This window comes from Hippocampus zosterae, chromosome 8 (genome assembly GCF_025434085.1).
Source record: "Hippocampus zosterae strain Florida chromosome 8, ASM2543408v3, whole genome shotgun sequence".
NCBI classification, from domain to species: Eukaryota; Metazoa; Chordata; class Actinopteri; order Syngnathiformes; family Syngnathidae; genus Hippocampus; species Hippocampus zosterae.
Genome location: NC_067458.1, coordinates 20,134,246 through 20,156,428, shown reverse-complemented (window position 1 = coordinate 20,156,428; position 22,183 = coordinate 20,134,246). Strand labels below are relative to the sequence as shown.

At 43.9% G+C, this 22,183-nt stretch overlaps 2 protein-coding genes and 1 long non-coding RNA gene across 7 annotated transcripts in view; 1 reads left to right on the top strand and 2 right to left on the bottom strand.

Annotated features, from left to right (window-relative positions):
• The window catches only part of usp24 (ubiquitin specific peptidase 24), a 31,221-nt gene extending 15,321 nt beyond the window's left edge, over positions 1–15,900 (bottom strand). The window contains exons 1-32 of one of the 2 annotated variants that reach the window (XM_052073149.1): positions 15,459–15,900; positions 11,612–11,780; positions 11,356–11,423; positions 11,102–11,245; positions 10,848–10,973; positions 10,240–10,275; positions 9,330–9,395; positions 8,689–8,754; positions 8,517–8,591; positions 8,165–8,323; positions 7,966–8,080; positions 7,673–7,776; positions 7,468–7,575; positions 7,295–7,390; positions 6,978–7,139; positions 5,717–5,800; positions 5,007–5,114; positions 4,528–4,677; positions 4,315–4,446; positions 4,051–4,162; positions 3,901–3,977; positions 3,660–3,800; positions 3,450–3,503; positions 3,218–3,333; positions 3,069–3,135; positions 2,687–2,797; positions 2,483–2,581; positions 2,019–2,192; positions 1,856–1,941; positions 1,455–1,563; positions 1,085–1,240; positions 699–796 (exon numbers count right to left, since the gene is read on the bottom strand). In XM_052073149.1, the coding sequence (XP_051929109.1) occupies positions 699–796; positions 1,085–1,240; positions 1,455–1,563; positions 1,856–1,941; positions 2,019–2,192; positions 2,483–2,581; positions 2,687–2,797; positions 3,069–3,135; positions 3,218–3,333; positions 3,450–3,503; positions 3,660–3,800; positions 3,901–3,977; positions 4,051–4,162; positions 4,315–4,446; positions 4,528–4,677; positions 5,007–5,114; positions 5,717–5,800; positions 6,978–7,139; positions 7,295–7,390; positions 7,468–7,575; positions 7,673–7,776; positions 7,966–8,080; positions 8,165–8,323; positions 8,517–8,591; positions 8,689–8,754; positions 9,330–9,395; positions 10,240–10,275; positions 10,848–10,973; positions 11,102–11,245; positions 11,356–11,423; positions 11,612–11,780; positions 15,459–15,737 (3,647 nt within the window). In that variant the 5' untranslated portion in view covers positions 15,738–15,900. The remainder of the gene's footprint in view (positions 1–698; positions 797–1,084; positions 1,241–1,454; positions 1,564–1,855; positions 1,942–2,018; positions 2,193–2,482; positions 2,582–2,686; positions 2,798–3,068; positions 3,136–3,217; positions 3,334–3,449; positions 3,504–3,659; positions 3,801–3,900; positions 3,978–4,050; positions 4,163–4,314; positions 4,447–4,527; positions 4,678–5,006; positions 5,115–5,716; positions 5,801–6,977; positions 7,140–7,294; positions 7,391–7,467; positions 7,576–7,672; positions 7,777–7,965; positions 8,081–8,164; positions 8,324–8,516; positions 8,592–8,688; positions 8,755–9,329; positions 9,396–10,239; positions 10,276–10,847; positions 10,974–11,101; positions 11,246–11,355; positions 11,424–11,611; positions 11,781–15,458) is intronic. The other variant, XM_052073150.1, reaches the window with a different exon arrangement.
• On the bottom strand, positions 13,714–15,448 carry LOC127605592 (uncharacterized). Its single transcript, XR_007963621.1, has 3 exons — positions 15,116–15,448; positions 14,317–14,426; positions 13,714–14,161 (listed from the first exon to the last, which is right to left on the bottom strand). It is a non-coding gene; the product is annotated as an uncharacterized LOC127605592 (long non-coding RNA).
• Positions 15,901–17,482: 1,582 nt separating the features above from the next.
• bloc1s2 (biogenesis of lysosomal organelles complex-1, subunit 2) overlaps positions 17,483–22,183 on the top strand; it is a 78,440-nt gene continuing 73,739 nt past the window's right edge. The window contains exons 1-5 of one of the 4 annotated variants that reach the window (XM_052073196.1): positions 17,493–17,702; positions 18,069–18,185; positions 18,303–18,422; positions 18,507–18,611; positions 18,954–19,820. In XM_052073196.1, the coding sequence (XP_051929156.1) occupies positions 17,537–17,702; positions 18,069–18,185; positions 18,303–18,422; positions 18,507–18,611; positions 18,954–18,985 (540 nt within the window). In that variant the 5' untranslated portion in view covers positions 17,493–17,536 and the 3' untranslated portion in view covers positions 18,986–19,820. Of the gene's footprint in view, positions 17,703–18,068; positions 18,186–18,302; positions 18,423–18,506; positions 18,612–18,953; positions 19,821–22,183 lie in introns of those variants that run through there. The other 3 variants (XM_052073194.1, XM_052073195.1, XM_052073193.1) reach the window with 3 other exon arrangements.

Genomic DNA, 22,183 nt, shown 5'->3' with positions numbered 1-22,183 from the left:
ATAAAGGATATCTTATCTTATCTTCTTATCTTATCTTATCTTAAAAGAACAAAATATACAGACCTGAAAACCTGGACTCACCCTCACTCACCCGTTTTCCATATGCTTATATCTACCGGTATATTTTATCATTTTTATGTATATACTTTGTGTTCTTCCACTTCTCCCTTTCATAATTTTGCTGCTGTAAATTGGGAAGTTCTCCATTGTGAAACAAATAAAGGTGATTGTCTGTGTCATTGAAATTGTCCTGCTGCTATACAGAAATCTGCAGTTTACAGAGACCAGTTTAATTTTACTTTTTTAACCTGACTGGATACTTGTAATAACCTCTCAAATGGGAAAGGAGAGCCACTGTTGCCAATGCACATTCCGGCTGTTTATTGAACGTTGAGAAAAAGCACAATGAGCACATGCAATCACACGTTACAATATCTACATTACTGTTCAAACATGTTTACAATCTGTGTACAACGTGTGCTTGAATGTGTTTAAATGTGTTAAGTGTGTCAGAGGGGTAAAACTATTTGAAAAATGCTTTTGAATGGTCTGTCTATATTTCAGATTGTCTCACGAAGGAGATTTCACTGTACTGTAATTACGACTGTTGGTTAGTGACATTACGGTGCGTGACCATTCGGTCATCACTGTAGAAACAGAACAGTATTAAGTATTTTCATGTGGTGTATGTGTCCTACCTGAGGCCTCCTGCTTTGAGGAAGTTGTCACAGAAGGACTTGCTGCTGGTTTTAGCCATCTCATCATCAGATGTGGGCATAAGTTTGGAACTTAGCACCTGAGGCATACATAAAAAAAAAAAAAAACAGTGAGCATCTTATTTGGTTAAACATACATAAAACATGAGGTACACTTGCACAATATGATAACATCCAATTCAAGAGCTGCTGCTATTTGAACAATATGTCCTGATTTTAGTTTGCTGCTTTGAAGCATTACATTGCATCATATCGAGAGGTGTTGCTAGTTCCTCTTACAAGTCTTTCTTTTTGCATCTCTTGCATCGTTACATTGTGCAAGGGCACCTGAGGTTGACGCTTATATTCTGTGTGTCTATGTAGCCTACCTCCAGGTTGTAGAGCACTCTAAAGGTGGACATGCCGGGGGCGGAGGACCGAAACAAGGACTCCAGGATGGAAGCGGCGCTGGGCTGGTGTTGATTTTTGGACGCCATAGATGGTGAGCGAGTGCCGCTCCCCTGGCCAAGGGTGAACAACGTCTTCTACAAGAAGAATAAACAGAAGGAGTCTGGATGCATTGTGGCACCATGCTGCCTCTCATAGGTCAGTATTGGTACTAAAACAAAGATTGTCTGTAACTGTTGTCATGCTTTCTCGAGTAAACCACACACAAATGAAATTCCTTTGTCATTTATGGTGGTGTGTCCATTTAAAAAAATGTGCATGCACACCATTTCAATAACTGTCAACCTATACCTGATGGCTCCATACGCTGGATTCTTTGGGGACAAAATTGTCAAGAGCGTCCTGCACCTCGGGATCTGTTGGGATCAGGAGGAGCAGCTTTCTTACACGCAGTGTGATTCTGGGAGAAGAGAAAACATTGTTGTCAGTTGACACTACGTCTTGCCAAGATTTACCTGTAAGGATATTTCAACAAATTGGATTGTGTGAAATTTATTTCAGTAGTTCAATTCAAAAGACGAACTTATGTATTGTACCGTCAACCCCCCACTACTTGCCGACGATAGGGACTAAGCCCCTCCACAAAAACATGAGTAATGAGACATTTGTAATTTTGGGAGAAATTTGAATTTGGGGACATTTTGGAATAGTGAAAATTATTCATAATTTTATAACTGTAGAGAGTTTTCTACCTGCTTTCATCCAAGTTAGCCAGCTGGTAAAGCATCTCAAATACATTGCACACCAGCGCCATAACAACACCAGGCAGAGACTTCTCCTGGTAAGAGACATACACACACACACAAATCAGAACCGAGAAAGTAAAAGCCTCTCTACTGGACATGCAGACGCTACCTGCTCGAGGGCGTAAGCGGAGTTGAAGACGGCCGAGCTGGAACTGCTGGACGCTGAGGCAGACGACTCGGAGCTGCCCGACGGCGTCCCTGTGCCCGAGCTCTTCACAGTAAGGCTCTGCTCGTCGCTAAAGCCGAGCTGGGACAGCAGTTTTTGGTCCCGATTCATGGTCAACTAACACGTGTTGAAGGGACAGCGGAGGGATCGTATGAGAGAGAGAGAAAAAAAAACAGGAATGTTGCTAAAGGTGGTGTTTCCCCCTGCCACTCTGTAGGCGCTTTAAGCCAAATGGATAAGACAACTTAGAATTGACATTGGCTTCAGGGGAAAGACGTGACTGGGAGAGGAGCACAATACTTTAATGAGGGAGTGACAGATAAAAATAGTATTTTTAAACCCCTAAAAAAAACAGAAAAAAAGGGAGGAACACGGAGCTCCTATTATTGACAATCACTCACACGTACCACACTATCATTGGCAAAGATCTGGACATTATCCACCGGGCAGCTCAAGTGCTCTGATATCTTCCACCGGATGCTTCCTATCGTCTCATTACTGTGGGTCTGCAGGGACAAACAAGCCAAAGAGAGAGTGAGAATGAGATTTGCTCTGGAGATGCTCATCAATAAACGCATATTGGAGGGCACAAGAGGAAGCAGTTACAGTACCTCTAAGCTGAACGTGTCTTTGGTTGACTCATAGGTGATGTGAAGAGTGACGGGGTGTCCGTTGAACGAAGCCCCGTGAGGTAGTATAGTGCGAGGAACCGAGTACATATCCTGCAAATAGCGACGAAACAGTTCACAGATGAACCGTGAGATCATTTCAAATGGTATTAGTCATTTACATTTTATTTGTCATTAATACATTATTGCGTGTAATGTGTCGTGCTGTGCGCTGTGTGGAAAGGTGTATGCGACACAATTTTGCCATAGTTCTTGCAACTCTTCAAAAAAGAAAAAAGGAAAAAAAAAAGAGTTGTAGACTTAAATTTTTGTCAGCTCAAAATGCAGCTTGAAATCTTATTCCACTGAAGATGCAGCGGCCTACCTCTATAGTGATAACATAGCGCTCAGCCAATAACAGCAGCCTTTCGATGATGACCAATTTAGTGGATCTGGAGAAGACGAGAGGAGATTGTGAAATGGGCGGTGCGATCGAATCATCCTGATTATAACCACGCATTTCCTAAACGGTACCTGGAAGGTGATTGGACAGATGTGGCCACCGTGGGCATGGCGGTGGCGGTTAGCATCTTGGTCGCTCGAGTAACAGCGTGCGTCAAAGTAGGGCCGCCCAAAGCCGAACTGGCTGCCTGATAACAATGCAATGTATATATATATATTAAGAAGAAAGAAAAAAAGGGTTTCTGGGGAGTGTTTGAAAAGAAAAAAAAGGTTGGTTGTCATGAGAGCATAGCGCAACACTCACCTCTAGTCTCTTATAACAATCGGCGATGAATTTTTTGTGCAAAGATACTGAATCCTGTGTGCGAGAGAGAGAGAGAGAGAGAGAGAGAGCGAGAGAGAGAGCGTCAATTAAAAGACCTTCACCGATGTTTTAATTGGTCAGCAAAGATTGAATAAATTCTGATTCTTGCTTTATTTTTCAGCCCGTCAGAAGAAAGACCTTTAGACTGACCTTCTTCATCTTGGGGTTAAGGTTGGTGTAGCTGTATGTAATAATGAGCTGAATTGCTTCATTGGCTATCTCCTCATCAGGGGTTTCCATGGCGATGCGCCAGATAAAGTCCATCCCTGCCAGGTCGAGACGTTCCACACACTGAAACCACACGGTTTTTTTTTCCCCACAATGAGGACAGTTCTCCTCGCTTACTCATGGAAGATCACATAACCGATAGATAACACGAGTGGAGACAGACCAGCTGAGTTCCTTGGCGTTTCAGTCGATGATCACACAGATTGACGTTCTCAAAGAAGGTCTTAAACAGGTTGAAACCTTGAGGGACGCATAACGATGTTAGGAGGTGCATCAAACACTCAAGGACGAGGTCAATAAAAGCCCGCCTGACCGTTCATTGTAATCTCATACGGCTCCAGTTTCAGTATCTTCTCCTTGAAGAGCTGCTGCTGAACGTCGCTCTCGAGATCATGCTGGCCTTTGGTGAACCACTCGAAACACATCTGTCATACAATATGGAAACAATGCGATCAAGACCAGGAATACCATTAAATAAGCCGCCAATTCAGTTTGGTGAATAAGTTGAGAATGTGCTTAAAGCCACGGTTGCAGAGAGAATGAGAAAGAGACGTTCACAAAGGCTGCAAATGCATACCTCACGGTCCAGCTCACAAACATCCGGGCCGGACACCAGGCACTCCCAGATCTCCTTGGCCCTGTTCCAGACCAGGTAGAGGCTGGCCTCCTGGAGGAAGAAGGCCAGAAAGCGCAGGTGGCCATCCAGATACTGAGGGGAGAGAGAGAGAAAGCGGGTCCATAATAAGTAAGTAGTAATCACGCTGGGGGGAGACAAAAAAAAGAAACGCACCTCCTGATAGGTGTATCTTCCGTCCACCATGGTGGAGCCGGAGAGGCAACCGTTTCCCGCCGCCGTCGCCGCGAGCCGATGGCAGCAAACGAGGGAACCCGTGATCAGCTTGACAATCTCAAAGTTCTTCTTCAGGTCCTGGATGATGCTCTGTGGTAAGGCGATTTTCAACGATAAAACGGTATCGAAACAAGTCATCGATTCTCAAAAATAATTCGGTATCAATTTGACGATCGATTAATCACGGCGCCTATGCATTGTTGATTGAAATGATGTTGTGCGGTGGGAACGGAAGAGCGTTTAATAGTTTTGCCTGTCACGATATGTCGCTGGCATAGATAGGGGAACAAATAACTTTTTTGATCGCCGAAGTGAAACTGGCAACCTGATGATATCTCACAACACCCGAATGCACTGAAGTACAGCGGTAGAGAATTACCAATATGTATATACTGTATATATTTTTTTCAAAATGTTACCTTGTCTTGCTTTTGGTAGGTCTGCTTGATGAAGGAGCGAGTGATCTCATGCAACTGACGCAGGGCAGGCACCACCCAAACCGCCTGAGGGCTGCTCGGTTGAGAAGCCTGTCATGTCCATGCGCAGATCCAAACACAGAGTAGATGATCAGACAAGGACAATATAAAACGTGAGTGAAGGAGCAGCAACTACGAAAAACACAGGACGGTGATTGCCTTGAATCATTGCATCTTACTTCCGATCATGCTTGGTTTGCCATTGTTGACCTGGCATTTTTTTTGCAGTGAGACCCGTGCGAGAAAGAGAATCAGTGCCATGGATTTCCACTTCAACTACTTAAACTCTGTCGTCCATTCACGGCTCTGATTGGCTTCCTTTACAGCTGAGCGAGCACCCCCACCAAAAGCTGACCAATCATCAAGCAGTTGAGTACCTTCATCCAGTCCGGCAGCCTCTTCGCACAGGGCCAAATCTCAACACCGCTGTGTAATCATTCCAAATGCCATACCCAAGATTAATATACACCTGGTTAAATCCGCTCGGGTTACAATCAAGAGTGAAATTATCGACCTGTGACCAACGAAAGCCCGCTCCCGACGACCCTCCGCGACAACTGGTTGGCAGGCGTGAAGCAGCGAGATTGAAGGCCAGAGAAGTCGGTGGAATTTAAAAAGTGGGAAAGAAAAGAAAATCAGGCGTCTTCTCTTACTTTCAGCGACAGAGATTTCCTCTTTCCCCAAGAACCAGACAGAAATGAACTTTGAGTGTCGCTGCCTTTTGGGTCCTCTTGAGTCTGGACAGTACACATTTCATTTGAGCTGGGTCACACAATGATGACATCATCGCGGTCCACAAGATGCTCGCGGAGGCTTCACCGAATTTTTGCCGGCATGACAACGCCGCACCACAAGACAGGCGAAACATTCAATTATTTGACAATGAAAGGGAAAGTCAACCCCCCCCCAAAAATTTCTGTACAATATATTCTACACAGCACCACCATATTGTGTTTGTGGAATACGAGCTAGGCAGCAAAATCCACTTTTTTTTTCCTCCAGCCATCTCAGGGGGCGGCCATCTCAGGGGCGGCCATTTTGCCGCGTCCCATCCATCCATCCATCCATTTTCCGAACCGCTTGATCCTCACTAGGGTCGTGGGGGGTGCTGGAGCCTATCCCAGACGTCTTCGGGCAGTAGGCGGGGGACACCCTGAATCAGTTGCCAGCCAATCGCAGGGCACACAGAGACGAACAACCATCCACGCCCACACTCACACCGTGGGACAATTTAGAGCGTCCAATCAGCCTGCCATGCATGTTTTTGGAATGTGGGAGGAAACCGGAGCACCCGGAGAAAACCCACGCAGGCCCGGGGAGAACATGCAAACTCCACACAGGGAGGCCGCAGCTGGAATCGAACCCGGTACCTCTGCACTGTGAAGCCGCCGTGCTAACCACTGGACTACCGGGCCGCCTTGCCGCGTCCCATCAGCTGAAAAAAACCTCACAGTTGCTCAGGGCTCAGGTGATGATCAATCATTTCGTTTCTGGTCATAATCTCTTCTTTGATTTGAGGAAAAGTCCCAGAATCCAATTGTACTTTTTTTCCAGACATCTCAGAGGGCGGCCATTTTGCCCCATTCTAACAGCTGAGTCCAAGAATCCAATTAGTGTTTAAAAAAAAAAAAAAAATCACAACAGTATGTGCGCTTGAGCTTCTCATAAATCACCCCATAAAGAACCCAAGTGCAATTAACAGGGACGTGTCAACCTCAGATGAAAGCGGTCACAAGCAAGTGAAGAAGCGAAGCGCTTGCTTTAATACCGCTGAACCTTCGCAGCCTCAACTTTATAACAACAAAAAAAATAAAAAGAAAGAAAGAAAGAAGAAAACACACGATAAAAGTGTATGCTCAAGGACCAAATAAACATCGGCGAGCAGGAAAGAGTACGGGGCAGCTCCTCGCCCACCTTCTTAATGTCCTCGATGCATTTAATGATGTAGCTGCGTTTGACGGTCTCCTTGACGGCGTAGGCGTCGCTCAAGATCCCCAGGTGCTCCTCCAGCGCCTGCTGAACCAGACTGGTGGGCAGCGTGGGGAGGTGTGCCAACTCCCAAAGCAACTCCAGCACCTGAACGCAACGTGCATGCACACAATTAGGATGTTGGTCTAGATTTACACCTTGCATGCTTCAAGCGAGAATTCTGGACCTACTGTGCGAATCCAGCCTTAAACACACAGTTCAGACCGCCAGCTGCTTCACAAATGCAAAGACATGCGACTCACCTTGCCGGTGGTGGTTTCAGAGCGCGCCTCCCTGCCAATCCTCCCGATCAGACTGAGCAGCTTCTGCCTGACGCGATCGCTCTCCACCTCCCAGCTCTGAATGAGTCACACGCATTTTCGTTAAAAGGCGAAGCTTTTTACTGGAACGCCACTCAAAATCCCTTGTCGGCGACCTTCTGGATGAGCACGAAAAGGTGCGTGAGCTGATCGAAGCTGAACTTGACCGCGGCGGCGGCGATGATTGTGTGAATGTTTTCGATCACGGTTGAAGATTGGCCGGCCTGAAATGCAAGCACACAAAAAGATTTATTTCTCCGTTTTTCTTTTTTTTTTTTTTTTTGTATAAAACACCAGCAGATCTGTAACGCTGATATTAACCTGTATCCTCCAGATCTTGGACAGTTCATCCAGGGAGAGTTTACTTCCCAGCAGCTCAATGATTCCTTTTATTCTCTCACAGTACTGAGCTTGGTCAATATTGCCTTTCATAATAACAGGGGGGGGACAATTAAAATCACAACATTATTAAATGCAACCTTGACATGTGAACTTAATTTGAAGTGTATAAAACTGTTAATGCGGGTTAGTGACAGACTCGGATCATTCCACACCTGGATTACATCTAACTCTACGTGATCGTGGGGCCAATTCCTTTTGATTGCATTTCTTACCCTCGAGCGCTATTGACAGCACGGAGTTCTCCACAAGCCAATCGAGCAGTTTATCGGTATCGATGGCATTCTTCACAGTCTTTGCCACCGTGCTGTCCTCTATTAATTTTGTCACCTGCAAGACAACGACCGGGGGGTGCGGGGGGAGGGTGTCATAGGGTGGCACTACGAGACACGCGTGGTATTTGCCGCGGCTCACCTCTTTGAGGGAGTTCATCTTGGTGGAGAAATGGGGGGTTTTGAGCATGCGTAGCAACGTGTCAAGCCGCAGGTCATCCACCACCGTGACCATCTCTCTCTGGAACTTCATACACAAAAGCTTGATGGCCGACAGCAGGTCGGGGATGCTCACCAGCCGCTATTGTTACAAGACAAAAACAACAGAATGGACACTCTTCATTCCGGTTGAACAGAAAAACGCCACGCTGTGTAAATTCTAAAGGTTGGGGCAGGGCAGAAATTAAAAACAGACTTTTGTGTATTGGCCTCGCCCTCCTGGAAATCAGAAATACATGGGAGGGAGAGTGGGGGGCTGCTTTGTAAAATACTACCTTGTCTTTGAGGTCCTTTTCCTCCAGGTTCTGTACATATTTGATCATCTTATGGATGACTGGATCAAGCATGGGCTGGAGCACATATTTACAAAAGAGTTTTGTTAATCTTAGCAATGTGGCAACATTACAATTTATCGAGATGCACCCGTGACATGACATGACAACCTACCTGGACAAGGCTGGAGTTGAGGTATTCAGCACAAACGCCGAGAGGCTGCACTAATGCGGAGACACACTGTGGGACACCAAAAAAAAAAAACAAAAAAATAAAATAAAATAAAAAATAAAAATAAAAAAAACAACATGACAAGGTTAGCTGTTTAGTTCGCTAAAAAATTCCAATGCATGAAACCAAATGAATTAAAGCCTGTTGTCGCGTACAGTGGTGCCTTGAGATACCTAGTGACCCGACTAAGCGCTACCATTTGAAACAATGGAGCGACACAAGATATTTGGTGCACCTCCTAACATCATTATGTGTCCTGAGATAACATAACAATTCTAACAATCATATATTCTTTATCCTCAGTGAATATAAACTGATATTGCTGACTGGGGAGCTGAAATGGGCTTCATGCTTCTTATATCCGTAACAGGAATAGTACAATGTAAATTATATTTGCGTCACAAAACGAATAAATATAAACATGCGATTTGATACACTCCGATTTCACTGGAGTATGAATGCAGGAATGAGGCGGCGGGAGCAGAAATAGATCTTCAAACACATGAGCCCGGCCGCCATTTATCATTTCATCTTATATCAGAGGGCCGAAATAAATGAATGAATGTTTTATGTGTTAGTCTTACGGCGATTTCAATCTCCTCCGCGTTGAGCTTCGACTGGATGGCGGTGAATCCTCCCAACTCACCGAACTAGACGAAAGAGGCAGAGACAAAAGCAAAGATAAGGCATATGTTCAAATGTACCATACCCAAATGTCAATTAAAACAATATGTTTGCATAAAAAATATATACATCGCTGTCCATTGAGAGTGTTGGCAGGTTGTCAAGAACGTGACAAAGCAACAGGTGGTGCTATAACTCCAAACCGCCATGTGAGCCAATGACGACCCGGAGTAAAGTCAGTTCTGGACAAGGAGCTTCAGAAAAAAATATATTTCTTACGTGAGACTGGATTGCATGGTTCAAGAGGCACGATTCGGGGTGTTTTTTTTTTTTTTTGAATTCTCAAGTGGGATATTCGATACGGCAGCATTTAAAAAAATGACAGGATATTTTCATACAGGCCACATCCAAAAGAAGGTGAAAACCTGATACACTTGGGATGTTTGCCAATGCCGTCGCATAGCTGCAGATCGGACACATGCGATTCACGTCATGCATATTGCTGACCTATACGAAACCCACCACATAACTTCTATCGCCAGGGCCAATAAAACGGTATGCGAGGTTTAAAATTGGTATGATTCATAGATTACGGTTTACTCCCGTGTTGTCTCGGCCTGATGTTGACATTGTGCGATCATTTACAGCACATTGCAATTTAGACGCTTGCGCACGCGTGTTGCTTCAGTGCAAAACTGTCACATGTGTCACCTGAGATGGACGTGGAAACAATTGAACGTCAGATGCGGGTATGAAATCGGAATTGTCAAGTGGGCTTAGAGTGTACAAAGGGCAGATATTGCAAAGAAAACTTTTGGGGCGTGATGTGCGATGTGGTGCACAGCCTACAATGGAGTTGAGATGACTTACTTGATTGACTAAATCCACCAGCCAACCGTGAGGCTCCTGAAACAGATCATTGTGCTTTGAGTGGGTTTATTTCACACACGGACATACGGACACAGACATCAGTCATACATTGATGTCTGTGGCTCTGTCACACAACACTGGAGATGAAGTTGCCCCGCCTCCCCCTCCCTCACTAGCACGATTTGATTAGTTATTGGAAACCAACGTGTGTAAAGAGTAACTTCAAGCAAAAGTAAATAATGCCTCTGTGGAGGGCTACTGGCGGAACGTCGAAGCAATCTTCAAGACATTCATCCCGCTGCCCTTACCCCGCTGAATAGCCGCGATCAAACTAAATTAAATATTTAACAGCACCCTAAAGGCTTTTTAAAATGCAGTTTTGTTCTACATGTTCGCACCATCGGGTTTTTATGGGCGGTTACTGCAGAACGGTTTTAGCTGACCCACTTTCCAGGTCCACGGAGCCAAACAAAATTTCCGCCAGATCGATATCGTAATCTAACGGAGCGAACCTTTCGAAAATGAATCGCGCTTTACAATCCTGTGGGTCTGAATTGTAATCTACGAATCGTTAGATCACCTCGAGCGTCGGGTGAGTTCAGCCTTACTTTCTGATAGGTGTTGCTTGGAGAAACAGCAAACATGTTGGCCTCATCTCCAAACACTTCAGCCCAGTTCCTCTGACACGCCTTCATCCGGTTCTTAAAATGGTACTCGTTGTCGGGGTTGAAGGCCTGGACATAACCGGAAGTGACACACCTGTCAGGTACTGCAGGAAGTATTTGACTCATGTGATCGGAATGTGGGCTGTTTTACAGATGAAAAGAGAGTCGAAATGGAGAACGAGTCAAATAATACACACCATCGCCAAGACACCCATGAGGTTGACGGGAACCGGGTCCTGCTTGACTCGCTCGGCCACCAGTTCCACCAGCAGCATCAGCATGTTGTAGATTCCCTCGTGGATCTCGGTGCCCCACTTATGTACGGCGTTGCTGGTCAGCAACTGGAGACAGCGAGATGAAGAAGAATGCAAAAATAAATAAATAAATAACTAAATGAGAGAAAGTCTTTGGTGAGATCTTCAAAGTCTGTCGGGAGACTCCGACCGTTCACCTTTTTAAAGGCCTCCGGCATGCAGCGCTCCACGAACCTCTTGCAGTTCTCGTCGGCGTCTGCGAGGCCTGACGGAGATGGAGAGGTTGGATTTCACATCGGAAAAAGAAAACATCTACAACGGCACGGGCCATTCAAACCCCGTTTAACTCTTCCTCTTTTGGTCATGAATAATCGGTAACACAAACGACACCCGGAATTTTACTGTTGCTCTTTGCTTGACATTTTTTCGACTTTTACACGGAATGAGTTTTACCGTGCCGGGCGAGGCACGTCGAGGCGATGAGGCATTTGCCCAGTGACTCCTCCCTCTTGTACGGAATGGACCAGTGGTCGGTGAACACTCGGCTCTCCAGCTCGTACAGGTTGGTGGTGGGGAACTCCATGCTGCCGCCGGAGAGGTTTCCGTTCTCATCATTGCTCCTCTGCCAAAAAAAAAAAAAAAAAACATTAACATGAATGAAAACGTGTGACGAGATGTCCCCTCGGTGGACGACCGCTGGAAATTGCAAAAGGTGCAGTTCATAGACTCTTATACAGTAGAAATGGAAACAACACACTTCCTCTTGCCTTTTTGAAATGAATATGAAAAAAAACACGCACACACACAGAATCAATGGTGGGAAGTACTTAAATTCCCTGTAATGTGAAAATATCTTGAACAGAGAACAGTGAAGCCTGCCAAATTTGAATGATCAACATGAACTAAACTTTATGTTTTACGTTTATCTATGGATTTGCTTTTATCTATCAAGTGTTGAGAAAAGAAAAAAGACGCCTTTTGTTTATTTCATTATTGGATAGATGTACGCTATAGTAACGTTAGGTACATTTTGCACACTGCGCTGAAATAGAAGAAAACCAAATAGAAATTTGCCAGTTGGAAAGCAGATTTGAAGACAAACATGTCACGTCACAGGCAGTGCACAATTGCATGGACTGAAACGCTCGGTTATCGCTCAAATAGGTTCAATAAATCTTATTTTTCCAACATGAAGCGCATTTCATTTCGCTCACCTAGGACATGTGCGTCAAATATTTGGGAAGACGAATTTGGGTTTTTTTTGTTTTTAATGCATCAGCAAAATACGAGTAGCTGACTCCGGATGAACTCAACAGTGTTGCCCTTTTGCCTAGTCATTTCTTAATCAGTCTGAGCACATCTCCACTTAGCAGCAGTAAACAATGGTCCCGTGTGTGTGTGTGTGAGTTCCTGCGCTATGTGGCGAAACCATTTCGGTGACGGTAAAAATGGGGAGGAGTGGAGAAGGTACGTGAGAGAGGTCGCGCATTTCACGCCTTCCTCTGGAGAGGAGATTTAAAATGACACATGCATAGATTGATGACAAGATGGAAAGAAAAAAAAATGAAGAGTGACGCGTCGAGGAGATGGAAGTCTCCAAGGTAGCGGAGCGGTTACTATGCACTCAGTGAATCCTCCCCGCCCCCCCCCCGGGACCCCTTTTGCTTGTCAGAGACACCGTGAGGCTATATTTAGGAGGATGACACGAGGCAGGCGACCTGCAAGAGTCACAAACTAAGTGGACACGGAAGGAGAAAAAAAAATATGAAAGGAACATTTTAGAACTTCTTCATGTTCCAGTGTTGCACAAATATCACACTGCAATGTCATTTTTATTAAGTGTCCCACAAGTGCCTTGACGCAAGAGGAGGCTAAGATGTTTGAACGGCGAGGTTGTAGATTTCAGAACGAAATGCATCAATTTAAAGGTAAGAAAACGGTAGGGTGATTTGTCGTGGAAAGCTAATGTGAAGCTCGCGTCGTGTAACATTGACAACGTCCAGAGTTCGGAAATATTTTGATGTGGAAAGCGGAGACGGGGCAGCTGCGACTGGCGGTGTGTGTGCAAATCCAGATTTTGCGTGACGGAAAGGATGGAGCTGCGGTTTACACAGCTAATTCAATACTTGAAAAATGGAAGTGGAAAAAATAAAGGATTTAAATGTTTTACATGGTTTGAACCAATGTTCCACACTCAAACGGTTGAAAAGCGCATTGGCGATGGTGGCTGTCCTTTCTTTCCAACATGAGACGGCAAGACGGTAAGTAGTTTATTTGACAATAACATTTTTTAAAAAATTAAAAAAATAAAAAATATATAAACCGCAGATTTCCTGAGAAAAGATGGAATTTCTGTAGCAAGTATAGGTTAAAAAAGAACCCCCCCCAAAAAAAAAATTCTGTGATCTATCAGGGGTGCAGATGACTGTAAATCGAAGCTCCCCTCACACTGTCAATCAAAAGGGATTTTTTTTCCCCTCTTTCCATTGCATTGGCTCTCGATTGACTGCACAGGCGTACCTCATGTTGCGCTCTTTCAATTAATTTAATCTGAGATGTTCAACAGCAAATACAAGACTCTCTCTCTGTCTGTTGTGCAACTATTTGTGCATGAAGCAAAGTGACAACTGTCGTTTATATTTAACAGCTTGCATCAGTGTGACAGCAGTGATGAGGAGCCAGACAGAGATGGACCAGCGGGAAGTGGTCAACATGTTGTTTACACGCGCGCTGCTATTCACAACTCTGAGTCTCACTTCAATGTGGAAGTGAAATCAGAGCGCAGATTGTTTGAACGCATCGAGGACACATTTGGAAGAGAGAGGCTGTTGGGTGTCCAACAATTACAAGCGGGGTCACTGATTAGAATTACGTATGATTGTGAATTTTTATTTGTATACGTTTATCTATTACGTGCCCTGTGATTGACTGGGTTACGGTCCCGGATGGAGCCTGCCTCTTGCCCCGAGTTCAGATGGGATAAACTCCATTTCACTTGCAGTCCTAATGGGAATAAACTGTTGAAAATTGATGTAACAGGTTACAGAACTGCAAGAACTTGACAAAAAATAAATAAATACAACACCAAAATGGTCATATACAAGAGCTAGGGCACTTTATGTAGAAAGTCTTTGGTTGCTTAATGTCAGAAAACTCACATGCGCATCTCTACTCATCCTTGCATCAGCCTCTGACAATATCAGCACAAGTGCCAGCGTATTTGGGATTTTACAGACATTCGGCCTTTTTCTCCCTATACAGACGTTCACTATGGAGAAAAAGCATCACATCGTTTAGTGTTAGATAACTACGGCCGGTAGTCAGGAAAATTCATGTGCACATCTCTGCCCGCATCAGTCTCGGAAAACATAAAAACAATTGTACCAACGTTTTGGATTTTATGGACTTTAAGCTTTCATTGTGACGGTCTAAGGGGAGATGCCAATAAAATCCAAATTACTGTCACAGTTGTTTTGATATTTTCGGAGTGGGTATGAGCAGAGGCGTGCATGTGAATTTTGATGATACTGTCCCTTAGCAAAAGTCGTATGCTCCAAAACCCCAACTGTATTTGTGAATGTTGAATTTTTTTTGTTGTTGCTGTACTGACATTCACATTTCAATACGTTAACACATTTGGCCTACTGTCAGAAGCCTCCACGGTCCGCCGGCCAGAGCAGCACTGTTTGTTTACGAGTAGATTTGTGACTAAAACCCACGGCTGTTACACAAAACAAAACATACAATAAAAACTGCCACGTAGTACACAAGAATTGCGAAACAACTACATAAAGTCCAGTTGCAGTGGAATGCAAAACCCCATTACATGAGGGGCCCGGGGGTCCCCTAAACCCATGCAAACTGTACTTGCAAAAGAGATGCATTCATTCCGTCTGGATACTTCCAAACCAAATTAGCAACTAGTTATTTTTTGTATTTAATTGTTTATTTTCTCACCACTGCATTCACACTGATGCGATGCAGCGCGTGCTCTCCTTTGCGGGCAACTCTCAACTAGCCGGGCAGCTACTAGTAGCGAGATTAAGTAGCAAGTTTAAAATCGTGAATAAAAGTCTTCTCGCGTGCAGGTTCGAACTGAAGGACTACGAGCTGCTGACATGCCTTGGCGCCAAAGCACCGGGGAAGCGACTCAAAGCTTCCCACGCCTGCTCTGACAGCTCACGTCGGGCTGGCTGCGTAGCTAGCATCGATGCTAAACGCGGAGCTCGTTAAATGGGCGAAGCCACTCACTCCGTGAGTTCCGATACAATCCGCGCTGCATACGCGAGTTTGAACTCACCTCCCCGTCCACGACATCGTGGTAAGCGGGCGGAGGGTCGAAGCCGCTCGTCCCCGTTCTCCCGCTCGTCTCCCCGTCGCCGTTCGTACTCAAGGCGGGGGCAGGCCCGCTCTCCATGGGCTCATATCCGTAGCCGAGCCCCGGGCTTTCGTTGGTCAGAAGGGCGACCGCCTCGTTGATGTCGTTCTTGGCCAAGCGGAGCGCCTTCCTAATCACGTCGGGATCCGGGAAGCCCATGCAGAGGAGCGTGGTGATGTGCTGTTCCTCTTCGGTCTCCATGTTTGGGGTGTCTCTGCGTAAAACAGCCTAGGACCGACGGGGTTTGGGGCACAGCCCTGTAGCTGTGCACACCGCCATGTTTACAGCCCCGCTGCTGACTGACTTACTGTCAAGATCTGGCTTCCCCCACTACAGCGCCCACACAGGTGTTAGGCGCACTTCATGAGACTCGGAAACGGCATCTCCCCCGTTGGAGAGTGCCCATACCACAGCAAAAAGCTTCAAATATAGATATTCCGAGTCATATTACATTTATCACACATGTTTTTGAGACTACAGTAGAAAAAAAATCGTAGGAAAAATGGTCGGATGTGCACCAAATAATATGGATTATTTATTATTAGCGATTGTCGCAGTTGTTTTGTGTTTTCCCAAATGAGAGTAAATTCCCCATTCTTTGTCATATAATTTCCAGTTGTCTCACGATGAATTTGTATTTTAGGGATGAAATTGTTTTGATGTTACAAATTCTGTTTAAAATATTTGTAATCTGTTACATATTGTAATGTTTGAATATTGCTAGGGGCACGTGTTGACAAATTTGTCGCGCTGAATGAAACATCACGCCCCCTCTCCCCTCCCATTTTCGAATGTTTAAATTTTAATCCAATGTGTTTGCGTGACTAAAATTTCATTCGATTTTTGTTCCTCTTTGAAATATGTTAATTTGGTGTCACTTTCCTCAAAACGAAACCGATTAAGCGCTTAGTGGGTTAATTCCCGGAAAAAATTACAGGCTCATTATTGTAAGGGCGTGGCAGTACGTGAGAATAGCGGAAGTTGTTAGAGGTGGCGGGCGGAAGTCACGTGTCTTCAACTCACGTGAGAAAGAGAAAGCACGGACATGTGCATATGTCCGACGAACAAAAGGCCCCTCATGAGGCCAAAGGGCAGCCTTCTTACGTTGCCTCTGTTATCTTCTTTTTTGTGTGTGTGTGTTAGGTTTTCGAAAGCAAACACTGTTATCATTACGTGATTTGCGCCAGGATCTATAGAAGGAGTAATAAGAGCCCCTGAAAGAACAAACTTAACTGTCTGCATCAACCATTCAGTTTACTACAGATATGTCATACAGATGTTATAACAATACAGTATATTTGTCGATGGACCACAGTCTAAATGAACAAAAAAACACAGGGAAATGTGAAAGAATATTGTAATTTATAAAAGAAAAACAATAACTTCCATCAGCACCCCCAAAATCTCCAAAAACAATATAATACATGCTGATTTATATAGCCTGATATATATGCCTCTATTAAAACAACTATTTCAGTACATAAACATTAATCTCTCTCTCTCTTCCTTTGAACATAATCTTAAAACGTCCCTTGCTGTTTATTTGCTTATTCTATTGCATTGTGTTTGTTTTAAAATGTATTTGCAGTGGTTGCTTCTTGAATCATATTGGGTTTATGCTTGACATATGAAATGTATTATGCAAATAAAATCGACATTGACAAAATACAGACAATCCCTGGCAGAGATGTGGAACTTTCGTCTTAAAAAGAAGCATTTGTGATTGAATTCCTACCGATGAAATGTGCCTGTAGAGCTTCTCCCGTACTTATTGGTACAATCATACCTGCCATGTTTGCCGTGAAGACAGAAATAAACTGAAAATACCGCGGTGAAAGTTACATGTTGATGTTTCGAGCACTGAGCAAGTAGCAACGTAAGATGGCCGCCAGGGTGTTTCCGGTGGCTTCACTTCTCCCGGCGACGAGAAAGCGGCATTCTGAGACCTTTGATATAGACGTCCGTGAGAGAAGGGCGCTGGTAGTCAAAACAGACACAAAATGGCTGCCGTTGGAGACGACGCTGCTGCTATGGACAGCATTTCCAGGGCGCCCGGGGCCCACCCCGCGCCTTCGAACGCCGCTGCGGATTCAATGAGTCACGGGGAAAACGACGAGAACGTGACGGAAGCACCGGTGCCCGTGGTTAAAAAACTCAACACGAACAGTGAGCGACCACCGTTGCAGCTTCCGTAGCGTGCTAATGCTAATGCATCACAACAACCTATTCGCTATTTCTTCCAGTGACGTGTGCTGGTTAAAATACTAGTTTAAAAAAAACAGTCAATCATTTGTTTGTTGTTTGTTCAATTATTGTTCAAATGAGTGTAAACAAGTTAACAACATTATTTTCAAAATTTCCATATTACTTATTACACATGGAAATTAGACATTTTTAGCAAGGGTCGTGTAAGTTGACATGCATGATTTGCTTTTGCGGGCCACGTAAAATGATGTGGTGGGCTGGATCTGGCCCCCGGGACTTGAGTTTGACACCATAATAATTGTGATTTATTCCCTTTGCTTACTCGAGACGATGGCGGTGTGGAAACGGCAGAAGAAGCTGTGGAGCCTGCTGAGCCTGACATCAACGTGTTGTGTACTGACATGTTTGAAAAGATGGCCATCTTTCTTCAAGGAGAACTCACAGGTGTGTGTATATTTGTATTAGTGCATTTATTCCACGTTTTGTTTCAACATCCAGAATGCACCCATTCTTTTTTTGTTTTTGGTGTGTTTGACCACATTCCTATGGTCCTTTTTCCAGCCACTTGCGAAGATTATCGTCTGTTAGAGAACATGAACAAGCTGACGAGTCTGAAATACATGGAAATGAAAGACATCAGCATCAACATCAGTCGAAACTTGCAGGATCTCAACAATAAATGTGAGTCATACATAAAACTAGCATCAACCTCAACCGAGGAATGACCAGCGCCTTTGTATTGTTCACCTTTGTGTGTTTTCTCAGATGCTAGCCTTCAGCCCTACCTAGATCAAATCAATCAGATTGAGGAGCAAGTGTCTTCGCTGGAACAAGCTGCATATAAACTGGACGCGTATTCCAAAAAACTAGGTGAGAAACGCATACACTTATTACACACTCAATAAAGGCCGTAAAATCATCTTTACTCATGGAGGCAGCACTTAGTAAGCTACACTTGGTTGTATGTGCTGCCTCTGTGTCGACAACTTCCCCATGCAAGCAAGCAGACCTGATTATTGAAAGCCAGCGCTGTTTGTTAACACTACTGGGTAATTTCCGCTTCAAGAAAAACTCAGTGCAACTCTGCTTTGAATGGAGTAACGGATTCTAGTAACTACGACCGAAGCTTCTCGCATCAGTTTGTGTTGGACCTCTAGTTCTCCAGCAGGTGGCGGCATCGCCCGACAAATCAACTTGTGCTTCTCTCTGCAGAGGCCAGATTCAAAAAACTGGAGAAGCGATGAAGGCAAGACACCAGGCACATGTAGCTTTCCGTCCGTCACCTGGTCTAATCCCGACTTGATGTCCAGTGCGTGCACAGCAAGGCGGGAGGACACACAAACAGACATTCGAGGCCACTTTGACTCTTAAAAAAAAAAACGGGTTCATGAGGTGGGAGCACCTCAAGGCTGTAGTGTTTGGGCTTAAATTTGAACACGCAGATCGCAAAGTGACACAGCAGAGGTTGTACAACCGTGAGTGTGCACTTTATTGAAAGCGCAATAGCCTCATCCTGATTGAATGGTAGCTTGTGATCTATACTTGATTCATGTCACCAATCTAATTTCGATGAAGCATGTTCAGAGAACGGCTGAAGGCAAACCTCCCCTTCTTCAATTGTAGCCTGACATGTATTTAATATGAGTGAATTGTTCTATGGTGTAATATATTTACTAATACTTAACATTATTCTTCTTAATATTGTTGTTTTTTTAAAATAAACCACAATGTGTACTTGATTGCGCCGACTTTTACCTTTACTTACCACAACCATGCTCCATGTACAACACTTTGTATGCAGCGATGGCTGTTTGAAAGTGCTCTATAAATACTGTTGACTTTACAACACAAAGTAGACATTTACCTCCACACAAAAAAAATAATGCTCCATTTTGATTGACAATGTCCAATATGTTTCTTAATATGATTGTCGCACTAAGCGCTGCTGCTATTGTTTCACCACAATAGAAGGAAATAGTCTGTTTTTTGACAACTCTTGTCTTCATCCTATTCGGTGTCTGTATATTAATCATACTTCATCAATGTAAGATCAGCACTTAAAGAAAACAAACAAACTCATGACTGTGGAGGAAACTGCCTCCCTTGTCTTTATTTATATAACTGGTCCAAAATATCAACGCAACACTTGTCTTTGCTGCCATTTATTTTATGAGCTGACCTCACAGGTCACGGACTATTTCTCTCAAATATTGCTCAGGAATACATGGTCACGCGGTGCAACAAACGGCACTCGGTTAACTCAGGTTGACTCATCCGCAGTTTCCCACCAGGGGATACTTGATAGGTCTTGCATTTGTGTGTGCGCACGCGCGCGCTTGTGTTTGTGTAAGGCCTAATCTAAACCAGGTCTCTGTCATTAGTCCAGCTGGGGCCCCAGCGCACGGAGGGAGCTCATTATTCATACTGTAACATTATTTACTGTTGCATTGTGATCCTTCCATGTCCACGAGATGCCAACAGTCAGTCGAGCCACAGGGAAAGTAATTCTCGGGAAATGTGCTCTTGGATTACTCAGTACGTGTGAAAAAACATACAAATAAGGCCATTATCGTAACAAAACATTTTGGGGGCGTGGAAATGGACTCTGTTTGCTTTACTAAATGCTCATTAGGAAATACAATGGCAACTGCAGCACCATCGCAGATTGCTTTTCACAGAACGGAACAAGAAATTCGTCGTAAGCTAATGAAAAGCATGAACAGAGGCCGCTCGGTTCGTGGCAGTGCTGACGTACGTGGCTTTTGAGGTTACTAAAGAGTCAAAATGAACGAGTTTGCTTAACAATATGTGGTCAGACGGCACAAAAAGACACGCTCATTTACTCCTGTTTTTGCAGATTTTCTTTTGATTGTTTGATATCTAAGGCCTGCAAGTGCTTTTCGTACTAATATTTTACTGTTGTTTACATGTTAGTGATGGACTATGTACAAAAATAGCTAAATGTTTTGCTAAATATATATTCACATGAATTTGGCTTGTCATTGCTATCGAAACGGAAATAATAATAATAATACATTTTATTTATAAGCGCCTTTCAAGACACCCAAGGACACTTTAAGATAAGATAAGATATCCTTTATTCGTCCCACAACGGGGAAATTTACAGCCTCCAGCAGCAAGAATGTATGTAGAAAGAAGAAAGGAGAAAGAGAAAAAAAAAACATCTTTCAATTAAATACAATATGAACACAAATGGATAAATCGCAGTACTATTTACAATTTACCTTCACATCATTTAATTATTATTATTATTATGATTGTTATTTTTTATTCATATACAATATACAATAACAAAAAATCTGTCATTGTAAACGGAGAACCCAGCGTACCGCCATCCAAGCCTGTGATGGGCAACTGGTGGTAGTAATTTTTAAAAATGAAAACATTTACTGTGGATGAGCAGTTTTAAGTTGTAATAACCGCATTCAGCACTAGATGGCAGATATCACTTCGGAGCAACTCCAACCTCAAGACTGCATTTTTCTACCAGGAAAGGAAGGCGGGTCCTGGCAAGAAGCTGCAATGAAATTTGGTTACGAAATGTGTTTATTCAGGTGTATTCAGGTAAAATTGGAAGCAGATTACATGACTGAATTTAAAACGGAAATCTTATCGGACTAGTTTGGTCCAAGACGCCACCGGCCATGAAAGATTTCAACCTCAGCCGCCACAAGAACACTGATTGCAAAAGTACTTCATTTGAAGATGAGGATCTACAAAATTGTGCGTGTGTGTGTGTGTGTGTATAAAATTGTGGCCCCCACCGTTGTTTAAGTTGCCCATCCCTGCTCTAACTAATTTGTTTTCTACAATTTAAAAACAGTCCCAGGCGTCAACACCGAATGCAAATCTGCCCCTCCCACAAAATTCAATGCAGCTCTGCTTACCTGGGCTTTAACTTGATAGCAGGGGCCTAAAACCCACGTGGAATGTGTCTGTTTCTGCATTTCAATGCTAAGGCATGATAATGATTCAAACAGCGGAGTCGTAACAGTTCTCATGAAAGTGGCTCCAAATGTTCTCCCAGCCTCCCCGATCATCATGAAAAGAGAACCTTTGTGCCTGTGGTGGTTATTATGTGGATGCACATGCAATCCAAAAACGCAACTATTTCAATAAATCTATCCATTATCTGAAACACTTATTTTCAAGCTATTCAAAAGTAAACAAATAAATAAATAAAACGTTCCCTTAGTATGCTACGGTCTTCAAATGAAAACGGAGCATCATCATAGTAGCTTTTGTATGGTAATGTGCGGGTGAAATGTCCTGAGGTGTCCTCTGTAGTTTCAACTGACACTACAAAATAATGATCTCCAGTTTGGGTCCTTTTGACATTCAGCTCCACCGGGAGTTTCCCAGGGAAAAAAAAAAGCATCTTGAGCAAATGAAATTGGTGCTCAAGCTCCTCACTCCATAAA